Source organism: Ranitomeya imitator, chromosome 3 (assembly GCF_032444005.1).
Source record: "Ranitomeya imitator isolate aRanImi1 chromosome 3, aRanImi1.pri, whole genome shotgun sequence".
Classification (NCBI taxonomy): domain Eukaryota; kingdom Metazoa; phylum Chordata; class Amphibia; order Anura; family Dendrobatidae; genus Ranitomeya; species Ranitomeya imitator.
Window position 1 is genome coordinate 249,514,805 of NC_091284.1, and position 19,474 is coordinate 249,534,278.

The window sequence follows — 19,474 nt, forward strand, 5'->3', positions numbered from 1 at the left end:
CACTGAGATAGATTATATCTCAGTGATCAAAATAAAAAAAATAATAAATGACCCCCCCCCCTTTGTCACCCCCATAGGTAGGGACAATAAAAAAATAAAGAAATTTTTTTTTTCCCACTAATGTTAGAATAGGGTTAGGGTTAGGGGTAGGGTTAGGGTTAGGGGTAGGGTTAGGGTTAGGGTTAGGGTTAGGGTTAGGGCTAGGGTTAGGGGTAGGGTTAGGTATGTGCACACGTATTCTGGTTCTCTGCGGATTTTTCCGCTGCGGATTTGATAAATCCGCAGTGCTAAACCGCTGCAGATTTATGGCGGATTTACCGCGTTTTTTTCTGCGCATTTCACTGCGGTTTTACAACTGCGATTTTCTATTGGAGCAGTTGTAAAACCGCTGCGGAATCCGCACAAAGAAGTGACATGCTGCGGAATGTAAACCGCTGCGTTTCCGTGCAGTTTTTCCGCAGCATGTGTACAGCGATTTTTGTTTCCCGTAGGTTTACATTGAACTGTAAACTCATGGGAAACTGCTGCGGATCCGCAGCGTTTTCCGCAGCGTGTGCACATACCTTTAGAATTAGGCTATGTGCCCACACTGCGGATTGGCCGCTGCGGATTCGCAGCAGTGTTCCATCAGGTTTACAGTACCATGTAAACATATGAAAAACCAAATCCGCTGTGCCCATGGTGCGGAAAATACCGAGCGGAAACGCTGCGTTGTATTTTCCGCAGCATGTCAATTCTTTGTGCGGATTCCGCAGCGTTTTACACCTGTTCCTCAATAGGAATCCGCAGGTGAAATCCACACAAAAAACACTGGAAATCCGCGGAAAATCCGCAGGCCTTTTATCCGCGGATTTTTCAAAAATGGTGCGGAAATATCTCACACGAATCCGCAACGTGGGCACATAGCCTTAGGGTTAGGGTTGGAATTAGGGTTGTGGTTAGGGTTGTGATTAGGGTTATGGCTACAGTTGGGATTAGGGTTAGGGGTGTGTTGGGGTTAGTGTTGGAGGTAGAATTGAGGGGTTACCACTGTTTAGGCACATCAGGGGTCTCCAAACGCAACATGGCGCCACCATTGATTCCAGCCAATCTCGTATTCAAAAAGTCAAATGGTGCTCCCTCACTTCCGAGCCCTGACGTGTGCCCAAACAGTGGTTTACCCCCACATATGGGGTACCAGCATACTCAGGACAAACTGCGCAACAATTACTGGGGTCCAATTTCTCATGTTACCCTTGTGAATCTAAAAAAATGCTTGCTAAAACATAATTTTTGAGGAAAGAAAAATTATTTTTTATTTTCACGGCTCTGCGTTGTAAACGTCTGTGAAGCACTTGGGGGTTCAAAGTGCTCACCACATATCTAGATAAGTTCCTTGGGGGGTCTAGTTTCTAAAATGGGGTCACTTGTGGGGGTTTCTACTGTTTAGGCACACCAGGGGCTCTGCAAACGCAACGTGACACCCGCAGACCATTCCATCAAAGTCTGCATTTCAAAAGTCACTACTTCCCTTCTGAGCCCCGACGTGTGCCCAAACAGTGGTTTACCCCCACTCATGGGGTATCAGCGTACTCAGGAGAAACTGGACAACAACTTTTGGGGTCCAATTTCTCCTGTAACCCTTGGGAAAATTAAAAAATTCTGGGCTAAATAATTATTTTTGAGGAAAGAAAACGTATTTATTATTTTCACGGCTCTGCATTATAAACTTCTATGAAGCGCTTGGGGGTTCAAAGTGCTCACCACACATCTAGATAAGTTCCTTTCGGGGTCTAGTTTCCAAAATGGGGTCACTTGTGGGGGGTTTCTACTGTTAAGCCACATCAGGGGCTCTGCAAACGCAACGTGACGCCCACAGAGCATTCCATCAAAGTCTGCATTTCAAAACGTCACTACTTCACTTCCGAGCCTCGGCATGTGCCCAAACAGTGGTTTACCCCCACATATGGGGTATCAGCGTACTCAGGAGAAACTGGACAACAACTTTTGGGGTCCAATTTCTTCTGTAACCCTTGGGAAAATAAAAAATTCTGGGCTAAATAATTATTTTTGAGGAAAGAAAACGTATTTATTATTTTCACGGCTCTGCATTATAAACTTCTATGAAGCACTTGGGGGTTCAAAGTGCTCACCACACATCTAGATAAGTTCCTTTGGGGGTCTAGTTTCCAAAATGGGGTCACTTGTGGGGGGTTTCTACTGTTAAGCCACATCAGGGGCTCTGCAAACGCAACGTGACGCCCACAGAGCAGTCCATCAAAGTCTGCATTTCAAAACGTCACTACTTCACTTCCGAGCCCCGGCATGTGCCCAAACAGTGATTTACCCCCACATATGGGGTATCAGCGTACTCAGGAGAAACTGGACAACAACTTTTGGGGTCAAATTTCTCCTGTTACCCTTGGGAAAATAAAAAATTGCAGGCTAAAAGATCATTTTTGAGAAAATAATTTTTTATTTTTATTTTCATGGCTCTGCGTTATAAACTTCTGTGAAGCACTTGGCGGTTCAAAGTCCTCACCACACATCTAGATTAGTTCCTTTGGGGGTCTAGTTTCCAAAATGGTGTCATTTCTGGGGGATCTCCAATGTTTAGGCACACAGGGGCTCTCGAAACGTGACATGGTGTCCGCTAATGATTGGAGCTAATTTTCCATTTAAAAAGCCAAATGGCGTACCATCCCTTCCGAGCCCTGCCGTGCGCCCAAACAGTGGTTTACCCCCACATATGGGGTATCAGCGTACTCAGGACAAACTGGACAACAATATTTGGGGTCCAATTTCTCCTATTATCCTTGGCAAAATAGGAAATTCCAGGCTAAAAAATCATTTTTGAGGAAAGAAAAATTATTTTTTATTTTCATGGCTCTGCGTTATAAACTTCTGTGAAGCACCTGGGGGTTTAAAGTGCTCAATATGCATCTAGATAAGTTCCTTGGGGGGTCTAGTTTCCAAAATGGGGTCACTTGTGGGGGAGCTCCAATGTTTAGGCACACAGGGGGCTCTCCAAACGCGACATGGTGTCCGCTAACAATTGGAGCTAATTTTCCATTCAAAAAGTCAAATGGCGCGCCTTCCCTTCCGAGCCCTGCCGAGTGCCCAAACAGTGGTTTACCCCCACATGTGAGGTATCGACGTACTCGGGAGAAATTGCCCAACAAATTTTATGATCCATTTTTTCCTACTGCCCATGTGAAAATGAAAAAATTGAGGCGAAAAGAATTTTTTTGTGAAAAAAAAGTACTTTTTCATTTTTACAGATCAATTTGTGAAGCACCTGAGGGTTTAAAGTGCTCACTAGGCATCTAAATAAGTTCCTTGGGGGGTCTAGTTTCCAAAATGGGGTCACTTGTGGGGGAGCGCCAATGTTTAGGCACACAGGAGCTATCCAAACGCGACATGGTGTCCGCTAACGATGGAAATAATTTTTCATTCAAAAAGTCAAATGGCGCTCCTTCCCTTCCGAGCCTTACCATGTGCCCAAACAGTGGTTTACCCCCACATGTGAGGTATTGGTGTACTCAGGAGAAATTGCCCAACACATTTTAGGATCCATTTTATCCTGTTGCCCATGTGAAAATGAAAAAATTGAGGCTAAAAGAATTTTTTTGTGAAAAAAAAGTACTTTTTCATTTTTACGGATCAATTTGTGAAGCACCTGGGGGTTCAAAGTGCTCACTATGCATCTAGATAAGTTCCTTAGGGCGTCTAGTTTCCAAAATGGGGTCACTTGTGGGGGAGCTCCAATTTTTAGGCACACGGGGGCTCTCCAAACGGGACATGGTGTCCGCTAAAGAGTGGAGCCAATTTTTGATTCAAAAAGTCAAATGGCGCTCCTTCCCTTCCAAGCCCTGCCGTGCGCCCAAACAGTGGTTTACCCCCACATATGAGGTATCAGCGTACTCAGGACAAATTGGACAACAACTTTCGTGGTTCAGTTTCTCCTTTTACCATTGGGAAAATAAAAAAATTGTTGCTAAAAGATAATTTTTGTGACTAAAAAGTTAAATGTTCATTTTTTCCTTCCATGTTGCTTCTGCTGCTGTGAAGCACCTGAAGGGTTAATAAACTTCTTGAATGTGGTTTTGAGTACCTTGAGGGGTGCAGTTTTTAGAATGGTGTCACTTTTGGGTATTTTCAGCCATATAGACCCCTCAAACTGACTTCAAATGTGAGGTGGTCCCTAAAAAAAATGGTTTTGTAAATTTCGTTGTAAAAATGACAAATCGCTGGTCAAATTTTAACCCTTATAACTTCCTAACAAAAAAAAATTTTGTTTCCAAAAATTGTGCTGATGTAAAGTAAACATGTGGGAAATGTTATTTATTAACTATTTTGTGTCACATATCTCTCTGGTTTAACAGAATAAAAATTCAAAATGTGAAAATTGCGAAATTTTCAAAATTTTCGCCAAATTTCCGTTTTTATCACAAATAAACGCAGAATTTATTGACCTAAATTTACCAATAACATGAAGCCCAATATGTCACGAAAAAACAATCTCAGAACCGCTAGGATCCGTTGAAGCGTTCCTGAGTTATTACCTCATAAAGGGACACTGGTCAGAATTGCAAAAAACGGCAAGGTCTTTAAGGTCAAAATAGGCTGGGTCATGAAGGGGTTAAAAGAAAAGAGAGTCACTTTGTTTCAAATGACTTGAAGCACAAATGCAGCACAGAGCCAGGTGGTGATGTTGGTATTGGTAAACATATAGGATACATGTCTATAACGCAGAATTATGAAACTAGCTGCAGGAAAACTGTCATTGTTGCTCATGGAATCCATCCAATCACAGCTCACATTTCATTTCTCAAAAGAACTATGAACACTGAAAGCTGCACTGTTATTGGCTGCCAATACCTTTTTGGATGAAGGGAACCTGACAGTTGGTGCTACCCGATTCATGCAGCAGGTATCAGACACTGGCTGTATTATTCCAGCCTGGGCCGGCGTCAGCACCCGGTGCACTTGGGCAAGTGCCGGGGCCCTGAGCAGGCAGGGGGCCCACTCGCCGTCAGGGACACTGGCGTGTTATAGTGCCGGCCCCCGCGAGTGGACCCCCCACCTGCTCCGGGCCCCGATACTTACCTCTCCCGATTCCAGAGCTGCAGCGTCTTCCATCCTCTGACTGTGACGTTCAGGTCAGAGGGCGCGATGACGTCACCAGTGCGCGCCCTCTGCCTGAGCAGTCACAGCACAGAGAGCAGGAAGATGGTGAGGAGTCCAGAGCAGCGACAAGCAACGAGAGGTGAGTATTTCAATTTTTTTTATATTTGGAGCAATATATGGGAACCATCAGAAGGGGCCCATATATGGAGCATTATATGGGGCTAATTCTATATGGAGCATCTTATGGGGCAAATAATATAGGGAGCATCTTATGGGGCCAATTTAATAGGGAGCATCTTATGGGGCCAATTTAATAGGGAGCATCTTATGGGGCCTATTGTATAGGGAGCATCTTATGTTGCCAATTCTATAGGGAGCATTATATGGGGCCAATTTAATATGGAGCATCTTATGGGGCCAATTCAATATGGAGCAGTATATGGGGCCAATTACATATGGAGCAGTATATGGGGCCAATAATATATGAAGCATCTTATGGCACTAATTATATATGGAGCATTTTATATGGCCAATTATATATGGAGCATTATATGGGGCCCATTATACATGGAGCATCTTATGGGGCCAATTATTTTTGGAGCATTATAGGGGCCCATTCTGTATGGAGCAATATATGGGACTCAGTATACTGTATGGGGCCGATCATATACTGTATGGAGCATTATATGAGGCCCATTATATATGGTGCAATAGATGGGGCCCATCATATACTGTATGGAGAATTATATGTGGCTCACTATACTGTATGGAGCATTATATGGGGTCAATTCCGTATGGAGCAATATATGCGGCCCATTCTGTATGGAGCACTCTGTGGTGCCCATTGTACTGTATGGAGCATTATATGAGGCTCAATATTCTGTTTGAAGCAATATATGGGGCTCATTATTCTGTTTGGAGCAATATATGGGGCTCATTATACTGTATAGAGGACTATACTGTCCGGTTTCTGAGCTAATGTAGAATGTACAATAGATATCACTCATGTAATGTAAGAAGTAATTGAAATCTTTGGCATTGCACTATACCTATATTTCTCTGCCGTATCGGTGCATTATGAATTGTGGTATGTGTTAAAGGGGCCCACAGGGACTCATCCGCCCAGGGCCCATGAAAACCTGGAGCCGGCCCTGATTCCAGCCATATATGTTTAATTCTGAAATGTTACGGCGTTTCAGAGAAAGACATAGTGTAATAGTCGCAGGGGACCAAGTCGTGCTGGAGACTAGTTTGTCGGGTCCCTGGCTGCATATTCCCTATATACAGGTAGAGACCTATCACTTAAGGTCAGTGGGAGGGGAGAAATGTGGCTGGAAACTTGCAGGCACCATGGATTCCATGTTTCTATCTGTTATGATAAGATTGAATGTTTTTTTTATTAAACACAAAAAATTAACGGGCATTCATTAGATCGTATCTGCACCAAAGTGGTATCATTAAAAACATCAGCTCGGCACGCAAAAAATAAGCCCTCACCCAACCCGAGATCACGAAAAATGGAGACAATTTTTTTTTAAACAAAGTTTGGAATTTTTTTTTCACCACTTAAGACAAAATAGAACCTATACAAAAGGGCTCTAAAAGTGAACCTGGAAATTATAGGCCAGTAAGTCTAACCTCTATTGTTGGTAAAATATTTGAAGGGTTTCTGAGGGATGTTATTCTGGATTATCTCAATGAGAATAACTGTGTAACTCCATATCAGCATGGGTTTATGAGAAATCGCTCCTGTCAAACCAATCTAATCAGTTTTTATGAAGAGGTAAGCTATAGGCTGGACCACGGTGAGTCATTGGACGTGGTATATCTCGATTTTTCCAAAGCGTTTGATACCGTGCCGCACAAGAGGTTGGTACACAAAATGAGAATGCTTGGTCTGGGGGAAAATGTGTGTAAATGGGTTAGTAACTGGCTTAGTGATAGAAAGCAGAGGGTGGTTATAAATGGTATAGTCTCTAACTGGGTCGCTGTGACCAGTGGGGTACCGCAAGGGTCAGTATTGGGACCTGTTCTCTTCAACATATTCATTAATGATCTGGTAGAAGGTTTACACAATAAAATATCGATATTTGCAGATGATACAAAACTATGTAAAGCAGTTAATACAAGAGAAGATAGTATTCTGCTACAGATGGATCTGGATAAGTTGGAAACTTGGGCTGAAAGGTGGCAGATGAGGTTTAACAATGATAAATGTAAGGTTATACACATGGGAAGAAGGAATCAATGTCACCATTACACACTGAATGGGAAACCACTGGGTAAATCTGACAGGGAGAAGGACTTGGGGATCCTAGTTAATGATAAACTTACCTGGAGCAGCCAGTGCCAGGCAGCAGCTGCCAAGGCAAACAGGATCATGGGGTGCATTAAAAGAGGTCTGGATACACATGATGAGAGCATTATACTGCCTCTGTACAAATCCTTAGTTAGACCGCACATGGAGTACTGTGTCCAGTTTTGGGCACCGGTGCTCAGGAAGGATATAATGGAACTAGAGAGAGTACAAAGGAGGGCAACAAAATTAATAAAGGGGATGGGAGAACTACAATACCCAGATAGATTAACGAAATTAGGATTATTTAGTCTAGAAAAAAGACGACTGAGGGGCGATCTAATAACCATGTATAAGTATATAAGGGGACAATACAAATATCTCGCTGAGGATCTGTTTATACCAAGGAAGGTGACGGGCACAAGGGGGCATTCTTTGCGTCTGGAGGAGAGAAGGTTTTTCCACCAACATAGAAGAGGATTCTTTACTGTTAGGGCAGTGAGAATCTGGAATTGCTTGCCTGAGGAGGTGGTGATGGCGAACTCATTCGAGGGGTTCAAGAGAGGCCTGGATTTCTTCCTGGAGCAGAACAATATTGTATCATACAATTATTAGGTTCCGTAGAAGGACGTAGATCTGGGGATTTATTATGATGGAATATAGGCTGAACTGGATGGACAAATGTCTTTTTTCGGCCTTACTAACTATGTTACTATGTTACTATGTTACATGTTTTGTGCCTATGAACTCGTAATGACCTGGAGAATCATAATGACAGGTCAGTTTTAGCATTTAGCGAACCTAGTAAAAAAAAATATCAAAGAAAAAACAACAGTGGGATTGCACTTTTATTTCAATTTCATCGCATTTTCAAGTACACGACATGGTAAAACCAATGGTGTCATTCAAAAGTACAACTCGCCCTCAAAAAACAAGCCCTCACATGGCCATTTTGACCAAAAAATAAAGAAGTTATGGCTCTAGGAAGAAGGGGAGCAAAAAATGAAAATGCAAAACCAAAGGGCTTAAAGCAATTTCTTTGAGGAAACTGCTGAAGGTAGCCAAGCGCTGACTAGCCCCAATCAATAAATTAACCGGTCTGCAGACCCTCTGGAGTTCAAACTGTAAATCTTCACCAAAAGTCCAAGGAGAAGGCTCAGTTTTCTGCTACAGATGGAAAATTAGCATTCTGTGTGTTATTTTTCAGAGAAAGTATTGAATTGTAGCTGTGAAAAAAACTGCCTACTCCTCGATTTAAGGCATTTGTGTGGTTGGCACGCAGACAGGGCTACTGGAGGCAAGAGTCTGACCAAGACCAGAAAGTGGACATCATTTTATTTAATAAATAGCACCAGAGGAGGTAACAACTTGGAGACGGATTAATGACTTTGGAAATCAGAAAGATGTAAGAAAAATATTGTATTGGAGTGGATTTGTTTCTTTTTTTGGTACAAGGTGACTTAAGACCCGCATAAGAATACTCAGCAATTCTAAGTAAATAAAAGCAGAGTCACTTAAGAAGTCCACTCGAAGGAGCAAGTAGAGAGTCACAGTCAGAGAACGGCTTCCTGATCTAGATGCACAGGATCACTGCAGATCTTCAGCCTCCCCACGCTCAGCAGACTCCTCTTTGCTGGTGGCAGGTTTGCTCCATGCAGTTTCTTTGAACACAAACCATGCATTCGCTGCCCAGATCAGAAAATTCAGAAATCCAAAGAGCTGTGGTGAAAGCAAGGAAAAGTGAGAGTACAGAAATGTGGTAGAATACTGTAATAAATAAATCATTACAAAATAAGGACAGAAGTTCTGGCAAAGTCATGACTTAACTGTGCTCAAGCTAAGGGCTCATTTAGATGTCCGATTGTTGCGTACGAGTGCACTCCGTGTTTTTCATGGATAGCACTCATACCAATGATATTCTATGAGACCATTCACGTATCTGATTTTTTTTCTCAGACTGAGTGTAAATATCAGAGACATATCTGATTTTTAACCGAGGGTCAGATCAAAAATTGGCAATACAAGTCAATGGTTCCGTCTCTGTAGTAGATATTCAGAAGCAGCAGGAGCATGGGGAACATTGCAGTATTGAGCAGTGTAGCTGTCAATCCAGCACTGGGGCTTGATAAAGCTTTTAATAGAAAGAAGCATCACAGTCTGTGTAGATCTGCATCATTAGCTCTGCTCATTCTTCCCTTTCCCTCTCCATAGACTTTGATAAGTAGCTGTAATGTGGTCCCTCAGTGAGTTGGCAGTCTATCTGGTCTTAAGCAAGATGGATATTACCAGTATTCATAAGTAAATTATCAGTTCAGGGGCAGGGGGAGGAAGAGAAGTGGATAAAAATGCATATTTAAATAATAAGAAAGTTTCTTCTATTTCTTACTTATAGCGTAGATTAGTTTGGTGGAGTCCTGACAATGAAGACATGCTATCCCTTTTAATGCGGTAAATTAGTGGCCATTGGTCATTTACCTATCCTGACACATAAAATCATTGCTCTATACTGATTCTGTCCCCACACAGCTGTTCTTATCGGACATAATTTTCTTTAGGAAATCTTCATCTCTTTAGTAGGTCACCATGCAAAAAAAGGACAGTACATATTATACTCTTTTATAGGTGGCCAATTATACTGAAAAAAGGGTTTACTTACATGTACCTGCTTGTTGGATGCTAAATGATATATCTAAACTATCCATTCGGTGTTCAGCTATGGATGTAGCAGAACTATCTCCTAACACATGTGCTGAACGCTGGCACGGAATGTGTTAAACTGAAAACTGGTAGACCTCCAGGGATATAAGTCATTGATGCTTCATGTACAGTATAGCCGTTCTGTCTGACCAGTTGATGCTTCGCATTGGCTCGAACAGTGATGACAAAGTTGAGCACTTTTTATATCAGTCTGGACTTGAAAGACTTCTGCTGGTGGAACTAATACAACTCTAGAAGAAACTATGGGATCAGTTTTGACATCAGTTTTTACTGATTTTCTTCTATGCCAGCACACTTTTTTTGTAGACATATTTAGTACCTTCGGATTTGAGGTGGACATCTCTGTATATAACATTATTATTATTATTTATTGTTATAGCGCCATTTATTCCATGGCGCTTTACATGTGAGGAGGGGTATACATAATAAAAACAAGTACAAAAATCTTAAACAATATAAGTCATAACTGGTACAGGAGGAGAGAGGACCCTGCCCGCGAGGGCTCACAATCTACAAGGGATGGGTGAGGATACAGTAGGTGAGGGTAGAGATGGTCATGCAGCGGTTTGGTCGATCGGTGGTAACTGCAGGTTGTAGGCTTGTCTGAAGAGGTGGGTCTTCAGGTTCTTTTTGAAGGTTTCGATGGTAGGCGAGAGTCTGATGTGTTGTGGTAAAAGGTTCCAGAGTAGGGGTGATACGGGAGAGAAAACATCTGCATATACTGTATACAGTTACAGTATAATTATAAAGTGGGTTTACTGTAAGAAAAAAATTATCACCTAACCAAAGGATAGGCGCTAAATATGTGACAGCTGGGGATCGCATCAATCTCCATTTCCTTCTCACAGCTATCCGAATTGAATGGAATAGCATGATCACACATGACTTCTGCTGCTCCATTTATGTCTACGGCACTGATGGAAATAGCTTCGTTATCTCTGTCAATTCTGTAGTCACTAAATTCTTTCCTATTTTTCTTTGTGTTCTTTATTAGGTATAGTTCAGTAAATAGTATATACTCTCAAGTATATAACACTTTTGGCACATGGTACAGAATTTCATTTAGCGATTACTCTTACCACCGATATGTTGGCAAGGCCATAGTATGGTGTAACTCCGGCACTGCAAGACGCGTTTTCCAGCTGGCACAACGGCATTGACGACAAGATACTAGATGGGTGAGTAGCTAATTTCACATCCATGAGACCTTTTCCCCATGCTGAAGCAGCTACAAGCCACAAGAAGGCAAAGCCACCGGTCACACAAAGATCCTGCAAAATGACATCACCATGAAGGCCGTCAGTATTTGATTAATAGAGAAGATCTAGTGTAAATCAGCTAACGTTAATGTTATACTACAACATATTTTATATAGGAACATAACATAATAAATGCAAAGAAAAAGGATAAAAATGCTCTTCAGATACATTACTTATAATATTCTACTTTTAGTAATTAAAGAGATCCTGTCAGCAGTATTTCGCTATGTAAACTACAGACATGCCCATATTAGTGCTGTAATACTGATGAAAATGATACGTGCGGTGAAGAAATCCGTACTGTTGTTCTTGTGTAATGAGTGTCTAAAGTTTTGCTGTAATCATGTCTTCGTGCATCGGGCTGGGACTATGGGCAGGGTCTTTTCTTGTTGCTCAGGTCCTCCGTCTGCCTCCTGTTTGAATGACAGGTCACTGATCCGTCAGTGATTTGCCTCCTATTTTACACATCGCGCCTGCGCAGTACTTATTTTGTGTCCAAAAAACATTAGGTCTCCCACAAAATGGTGGTGGCTGCGCATGCATGGTACACAAGAACCACAAAACAGATTTCTTCACCGAACATATCATTTTAATCAGTATTATAGCACTAATATGGGCCTGTTTGTACTTTACATAGTGAAATTCTGCTGACAGGATCTCTTTAAATGGCAATCTGTCATCAGGTTTTTGCCCCATAATTTGAGAGCAGCAAGATGTAATGGCAGCAAACCTAATTTCAGCGGTGTCACTTACTGGTTGGCTTGCTGCAATAACGATAAAATCACAGCTTTATCAGCAGCAGATTATCACTAGAGGACTAGTAAACCTGCTGCCATGCAGTCCTCCATATTCATGAGCCATATATAACTTCACCTCCACCAATTGGCAGTTTTACGCCTATGCACGGTATACACAAGAGTTCTGCCAATCAAAGGTGTGTGGGCGGGGTTATACAGAGCTCAGCCTTCAGGGAATGGCTAGATCTGCAGCAGATAAAAAAGTGATTTTATTAAAGTTGCAGCAAACAGCCCATTAAGTTAAACATTGCAGGAATTAGGGTCTCTGCCCCTACATCATGCTGGTGACAGGTTCCCTTTAAAGGGGTTTTCAGTGCTTAAATGCAAAAATAAAATAAAAAATCAACACATTGCTTTTAGGCATCAGGTCATCATAAAGGAACCCCACTGCAGTCAGAAGAACTACTGATACATCCAACATTAAGACGTGTCCTCCTAGTTTTACTTAGGACCCCAGTAACTCTTGACATGACTAGAGCCACTTACCACAATTGGTACTCTCCGAATCTGAGTGTATCGTTCATGGAAGAGCAAGTAAATTACCAATGCAAACATGGAATAAAAGAAAGCAAACACGGACAAGGTAACAAAGAATTCAGCTGGTGCAGAGAAATCCCCAGAGAGGTGCAAGATACGACTTTCGGTGTCCCCACAGGCTGGCATCTCATACCGCTGTCGATACAGCCTAAAGACATGTGCAAAGATACAATCAGACGCGGAGTAGAGGCAGCATACAAGAGCAACTATTTACCCCTTACTATGTAATCATGTAGCCAAATTATAAGCAAATAATGAATGTGAACGCTTCCATAATAATGAATGTCAAAGCTAAGCAAATACTGCAGGATGAGGAAATGTCTAGTTTTATACATTCATGGTGTATGCTTTATTATGTTTTTATTAGATTATACTTTGGCAGAATGGCGTTAGTTATGCCCCTTATAGACTACAACCCACCAGGTTAGCTGAGACATTTTTATTACCAAGAGGAAAATCTCAGATAAAGATTGTTTTATACCATTAAACACTACTTTTTATATAAATAGGTCTGAAATTCTGACGTTATGGTAATTATTTATGGGACTGTAGGAAAAAATAACATTTGGGCTCGAACATTAATACAACCCCTCGCAAAAATTATGTAATCACCGGCCTTGGAGGATGTTCATTCAGTTGTTTAATTTTGTAGAAAAAAAGCAGATCACAGACATGGCACAAAACTAAAGTCACTTCAAATGGCAACTTTCTGGCTTTAAGAAACACAAAATGTGGTAGACAGTAATGGTTACTTTTTGTAACCAAGCATAGGGAAAAAATTATGGAGTCACTCAATTATGAGGGGAAAAAAATGGAATCATGAAAAACAAACAAACAAAAAAACAAAACATCACTAGTATTTTGTTGCACCTCTGGCTTTTATAACAGCTTGTAGTCTCTGAGGCATGGACTTAATGAGTGACAAACAGTACTCTTCATCAATCTGGCTTCGACTTTCTCTGATTGCTGTTGTCAGATCAGCTTTGCAGGTCGGAGCCTTGTCATGGACCATTTTCTTCAACTTCCACCAAAGATTTTCAATTGGATTGAGATCCGGACTATTTGCAGGCCATGACATTGACCTTATGTGTCTTTTTTCAAGGAATGTTTTCATAGTTTTTTCTCTATGGCAGGATGCATTATCATCTTGAAAAATGATTTCATCATCCCCAAACATCCTTTCAATTGATGGGATAAGAAAAGTGTCCAAAGTATCAACATAAACTTGGGTCTAAGGGGTAACGTTTCTCCTTATGGAGAGTGACATACCATCTCTGGCTTGTCAAGGTAAGGAGGCTTATTTGCCGTACAATGCTCCTCTGGGAAATATAATATGCAAATTGCCTCTTCTGAGAAAAAGAGGACTTAAACTCTATAGCGCCACCTGTTGGAAGTAGCGATCCTACAAGTCACAATCAACTCTTTAACGAGTCATGCAATATGACTTAGGATAAAAGCCAAATTAGTATCTCAATTCGCAGACACGGTGTTTCGGGCTGTTGGCCCTCGTCAGGCCCTTAGACCCCAGTCCAGAGCCTCTCACCTAGCCAAATTAGTTCTCATGCTTCGCACTGACGAGGGCCAACAGCCCGAAACACTGTGTCTGCGAATTGAGATACTAATTTGGCTTTTATCCTAAGTCATATTGCACGACTCGTTAAAGAGTTGATTGTGACTTGTAGGATCGCTACTTCCAACAGGTGGCGCTATAGAGTTTAAGTCCTCTTTTTCTCAGAAGAGGCAATTTGCATAACATAAACTTGTGCATTTATTGAAGATGTAATGACAGCCATCTCCCCAGTGCCTTTACCTGACACGTAGACCCATACCATCAATGACTGTGGAAATTTGCATGTTCTCTTCAGGCAGTCATCTTTATAAATCTCATGTGAATGGCACCAAACAAAAGTTCCAGCATCATCACCTTGCCCAATGCAGATTCGCGATTTATTACTGAATATGACTTTCATCCAGTCATCCATAGTCCACAATTGCTTTTCCTTAGCCCATTGTAACCTTGTTTTTTTCTGTTTAGGTGTTAATGATGGCTTTCGTTTAGCTTTTCTATATGTAAATCCCATTTCCTTTAGGCGGTCTCTTACAGTTCGGTCACAGACGTTGACTCCAGTTTCCACCCATTCATTCCTCATTTGTTTTGTTGTGCATTTCCTGTTTTGGAGACATATTGCTTTAAGTTTCCAGTCTTGACGCTTTGATGTCTTCCTTGGTCTACCAGTATGTTTGCCTTTAACAACCTTCCCATGTTGTTTGTATTTGGTCCAGATTTTAAACACAGCTGACTGTGAACAACTAACATCTTTTGCAACATTGCGTGATGATTTACCCTCTTTTAAGAGTTTGATAATCCTCTCCTTTGTTCCAATTGACATCTCTCCTGTTGGAGCCATGATTTATGACAGCCCATTTGGTGCAACAGCTCTCCAAGGTGTGATCACTTCTTTTTAGATGCAGACTAACGAGCAGATCTAATTTGATGCAGGTGTTAGTTTGGGGAATTAAAATTTACAGGGTGATTCCATAATTTTCTTCCCTCATAATTGAGTGATTCCATAATGTTTACCCTATGCTTGGTTAAAAAAAAGTAACCACTATTGATTGCCACATGTTTTGTTCTTGATTTCTTTTAGTGTTTCTTAAAGACAAAAAGTTGCCATTTGAAATGACTTGTAGTTTTGTGCCATGTCTGTGATCAGCTTTTTTTCTACAAAATTAAACAACTGAAAGAACATCCTCCAAGGCCGGTGATTACATAATTTTTGCCAGGGGTTCTATACTGGTGGACATTTAAAGTAACTCCAAAGCTTATGTACACCTATTTTAACAGTTCAAGTATAGAATTAAAATCTTGACTAATATTATAATATATTGCATTAAGTCCCATCTATATGGCTGAATTGTGGCTTCATTTTGCACGCAGCTATAACTCAGTGCCCATAGACGAGTGCAGAGTCTTTCTTGAATCTCCATGTGCTTAGTGCTGTGTGCGCAAGTCTTGTACTGCACAGCCTGACAGTCCAAAGCTGCATGCACAGTTCTGCTGGTTTAAAGTGAATTTACAACTAGGTTTTTGTTACAACTTCTGAGAGCAGCATGATATAGTGGCAAGTGACAGACCCTGATTCCAGCAATTGCTTATTTTACCAGGTGCTGCAGAGATCTACTGGTTCTTTAAATGACGAGTCATGTATAACCTCACACAGCTCTCCGTGTACACTGTGTATAGTGTAAGGTGTTTACTGGACACATAGGTGATGGGAGGTATGTATCACAGAGGTGGTTGTCATCTGTGATGTAAACCTGGAATATTTCTCTGGTGCACATACTGTAGTACTAGGAGTCTTGTTTGGTGCATCTGGGCAAGGTTCTACAAGCAGCCTTAAGAGGTTGGCGGGTCTGGCTGCCGACATACCCCATCTTTGAGTGTGGTTCAGATGTAAACATGGAGTCTGCTGTTTGACACATGGTCTGTGTGTGTAGAGGAAAAGGGCCTCCTATGTGCTATCCCCAGACTGAGTTGATATAATGGATGCTATCTAGCCTGTGTGACCAGGACTGGCTCTAAAGAAACTTTGTCAAGAACTCTTTTGCCTGCACTAAAAAGCTGTTTATTTTTCCTTTTTTTGTGGCTGGTTTATGAAACACCAATAAACCAGTATAAACATTTAAATGGAAAGGCTTCCTATGTAGCCAGATGATGCACCCAAGTGAGTACCAATCCAACAATTGATGTTAGAAGTGTGCACAGCATTGCCAAGGAACACATGTGACGGCTACAGAAGTACTGCATGTCCCGGGTGAAGGTGGCCATAAGTCAGCAAATAACGTCAGACAGCATGAAGGACCTGGTGACACACCTGGTGCAAACCCAGCTGTTGCAGCAGCACCAACAACAACAGCTGGCACAGCAGGAGGTGAATAAACTGCTTATGCAACAGATCCAGCTTGATCTACTTGCAGAAGTGGCTTGTGGTGCAGTGGCAGCTCCGACTCCAAGGTCGACTGATTTTTCCATCCAGAAGGCGGTAAGAGGAGCCCTGCAGAAAAAGACTGAGGGTGACGACATAGAGGCCTTTTTGACCGTTTTAGAAAGGGTCGCCGAGAGGGAGAAATTTCCGCCAGAGCAATGGGCAGAAGTGCTGGCGCTATACTTAACAGGGGAGCCCCTGAAGGCCTACTAAAACTTAGCCTTGCAAAACGCCAAGGAATATGTCAAACATAAATTTTGGTGCGATTAGGGGTGGTGTTGACTGTCAGGACGCAGCGGGTGCACCGCTGGGCGTATCACCGTGACAAACCCCCTCACTCCCAAATGTTTGATCTGCTACACCTGGTCCAAAAATAGTTGCAGCCAGAGTCCTCTACCCCTGCGCAGATGGTAGAGCAAGTGATGATGGACCGGTTCGTGCATTCTCTTCCGAGGCCAATACAGACTTGGGTTGCCCAGGGTGATCCCCGAAATGCCGATGACCTGGTCGGACAGGTCTATACTGGGGGGTCCCAACAGGGGGTGGGGTGTCCAAGGTCCAAAGGGGCAGGGGAGGTGGAGGTAATGCCCAGGGTCCCAGCTGGTGATATTATATGCTAGAAATGTCACAGCCCAGGCCATATAGCTGCCTGTTGTTCCCTGACCTCCATGTAGAATGACTGTACCCTGGGATGCCGCTGTTCATACTATGCATACCTGGCCTGCAGTGTGAACCATCCACCCAGCGAGGGGCCACAAGCTTTTCCTGTAAAGGTGAATGGTTGGAAAGTGACTGGACTGCTAGACTCAGGGAGTTTGATAACCCTCGTGAGGGCCACACTTCTTCTCCAGCTGAGAAGAAGGTTGGTGGCTGCTGCCATTCATGGGGATGCTAAGGACTATTCAAAGGCCAGAGTGGACATTGAAATGACCAAAGGTACTGAGTCCCACGAGGTCGGCATGGTCCAGGACTTATTGCACCCCATTATCACAGGCCGGGACTTTTGTTTGTTTTGGGACCTGGGGACAGGGCTCAGTGGTTTGGATAAGAGACTAATCGGCCCTTAAGAAATATCACCACACCCAGAGTCTGAAGGGTTTCCCTTCTGTGCTCTTGTGGGGGATGAGGAGGTAGTGTCCCCTGAGGCCAACATTCCTGAGTAAGGGGTGAACGGCGAAAATTTGGGGTTGACCCAACACAGGGACCTAACTTTAACCCCTTCATCACCTTGGGATTTTTCGGTTTTCCGTGTTCGTTTTTCACTCCCCTCCTTCCCAGAGCCATAACTTTTTTATTTTTCCGTCAATTTGGCAATGTGAGGGCTTATTTATTGCGGGACGAGTTGTACTTTTGAATGACATAATTGGCTTTAGCATGTCGTGTACTAGAAAACAGGAAAAAAATTCCAAGTGCGGTGAAATTGCAAAAAAGTGCAGTCCCACACTTGTTTTTTGTTTGGCTTTTTTGCTAGGTTCACTAAATGCTAAAACTGACCTGATATTATGATTCTCCAGGTCACTACGAGTTCATAGACACCTAACATGACTAGGTTATTTTTTACCTAAGTGGTGAAAAAAAATTCCAAACTTCGCTAAAAAAAATTAAAAAATTGCGCCATTTTCCGATACTCATAGCGTCTCCATTTTTCACGATCTGCAGTCGGTTGAGGGCTTATTTTTTGCGTGCCGAGATGACGTTTTTAATGATAACATTTTGGTGCAGATACGTTCTTTTGATCGCCCGTTATTGCATTTTAATGCAATGTCGCGGCGACCAAAAAAACGTAATTCTGGAGTTTTGAATTTTTTTCTCGCTACGCCGTTTAGCGATCAGGTTAATGCTTTTTTTTAATTGATAGATCGGGCGATTCTGAATGCGGTGATACCAAATATGTGTAGATTTGATTTTTTTTTTTATTGATTTATTTTGATTGGGGCGAAAGGGGGGTGATTTAAACTTTTATATTTTTTTCACATTTTTTTTTTACTTTTGCCATGCTTCAATAGCCTCCATGGGAGGCTAGAAGCAGGCACAACGCGATCACCTCTGCTACATAGCAGCGATCTGCTGTTCGCTATGTAGCAGAAAATCAGGTGTGCTGTGAGCGCCGACCACAGGGTGGCGCTCACAGCTACCGGCGATCAGTAACCATAGAGGTCTCAAGGATCTCTATGGTTACAATGTACAAGCATCGCCGACCTCCGATCATGTGACGGGGTCGGTGATGCTGTCATTTCCCGGCCGCCCGGCCGGATGCGGTAGTTAAATGCCGCTGTCTGCGTTTGACAGCGACATTTAGCTAGTTAATAGGCGCGGGCAGATCGCGATTCTGCCCGCGCCTATTACGGGCACATGTTAGCTGTTCAAAACAGCTGACATGTCCCGGCTTTGATGCGGGCTCACCGCCGGAGCCCGCATCAAAGCGGGGCTTCTGACCTCGGACGTACTATCCCGTCCGATGTCAGAAAGGGGTTAAGAGAGGCGTTCAATTATATAACCGTCATAAATGGTATAACGCAGGAGCCAGGGGCTGACTCCAGATTTCCCAATTTTATGTTGAGTGGGGACTTATTGTACCGGGTTACGAAAGTGAAGGAGGAGATAGTGGAACAGTCATTGGTACTCGGACCCTATAGACAAAGGGTGTTGGACATGGCCCATTCACATGTCTTGGGTGGCCATCTGGGGGTGGACAAAACTAAATAGTGGGTCATGCAGAGGTTCTATTGGCCTGGATGTCACCAAGAAATCTTAAAGTATTGCAGGTCCTGT

General features: G+C 42.5%; 1 protein-coding gene across 1 annotated transcript in view; it reads right to left on the minus strand.

Annotated features, from left to right (window-relative positions):
- Positions 1-8,239: 8,239 nt before the first annotated feature.
- The window catches only part of SYPL2 (synaptophysin like 2), a 45,133-nt gene continuing 33,898 nt past the window's right edge, over positions 8,240-19,474 (minus strand). The window contains exons 4-6 of the mRNA XM_069756347.1: positions 12,666-12,864; positions 11,203-11,394; positions 8,240-9,124 (exon numbers count right to left, since the gene is read on the minus strand). Coding sequence (XP_069612448.1) covers positions 8,993-9,124; positions 11,203-11,394; positions 12,666-12,864 — 523 coding nt within the window. The 3' untranslated portion in view covers positions 8,240-8,992. The remainder of the gene's footprint in view (positions 9,125-11,202; positions 11,395-12,665; positions 12,865-19,474) is intronic.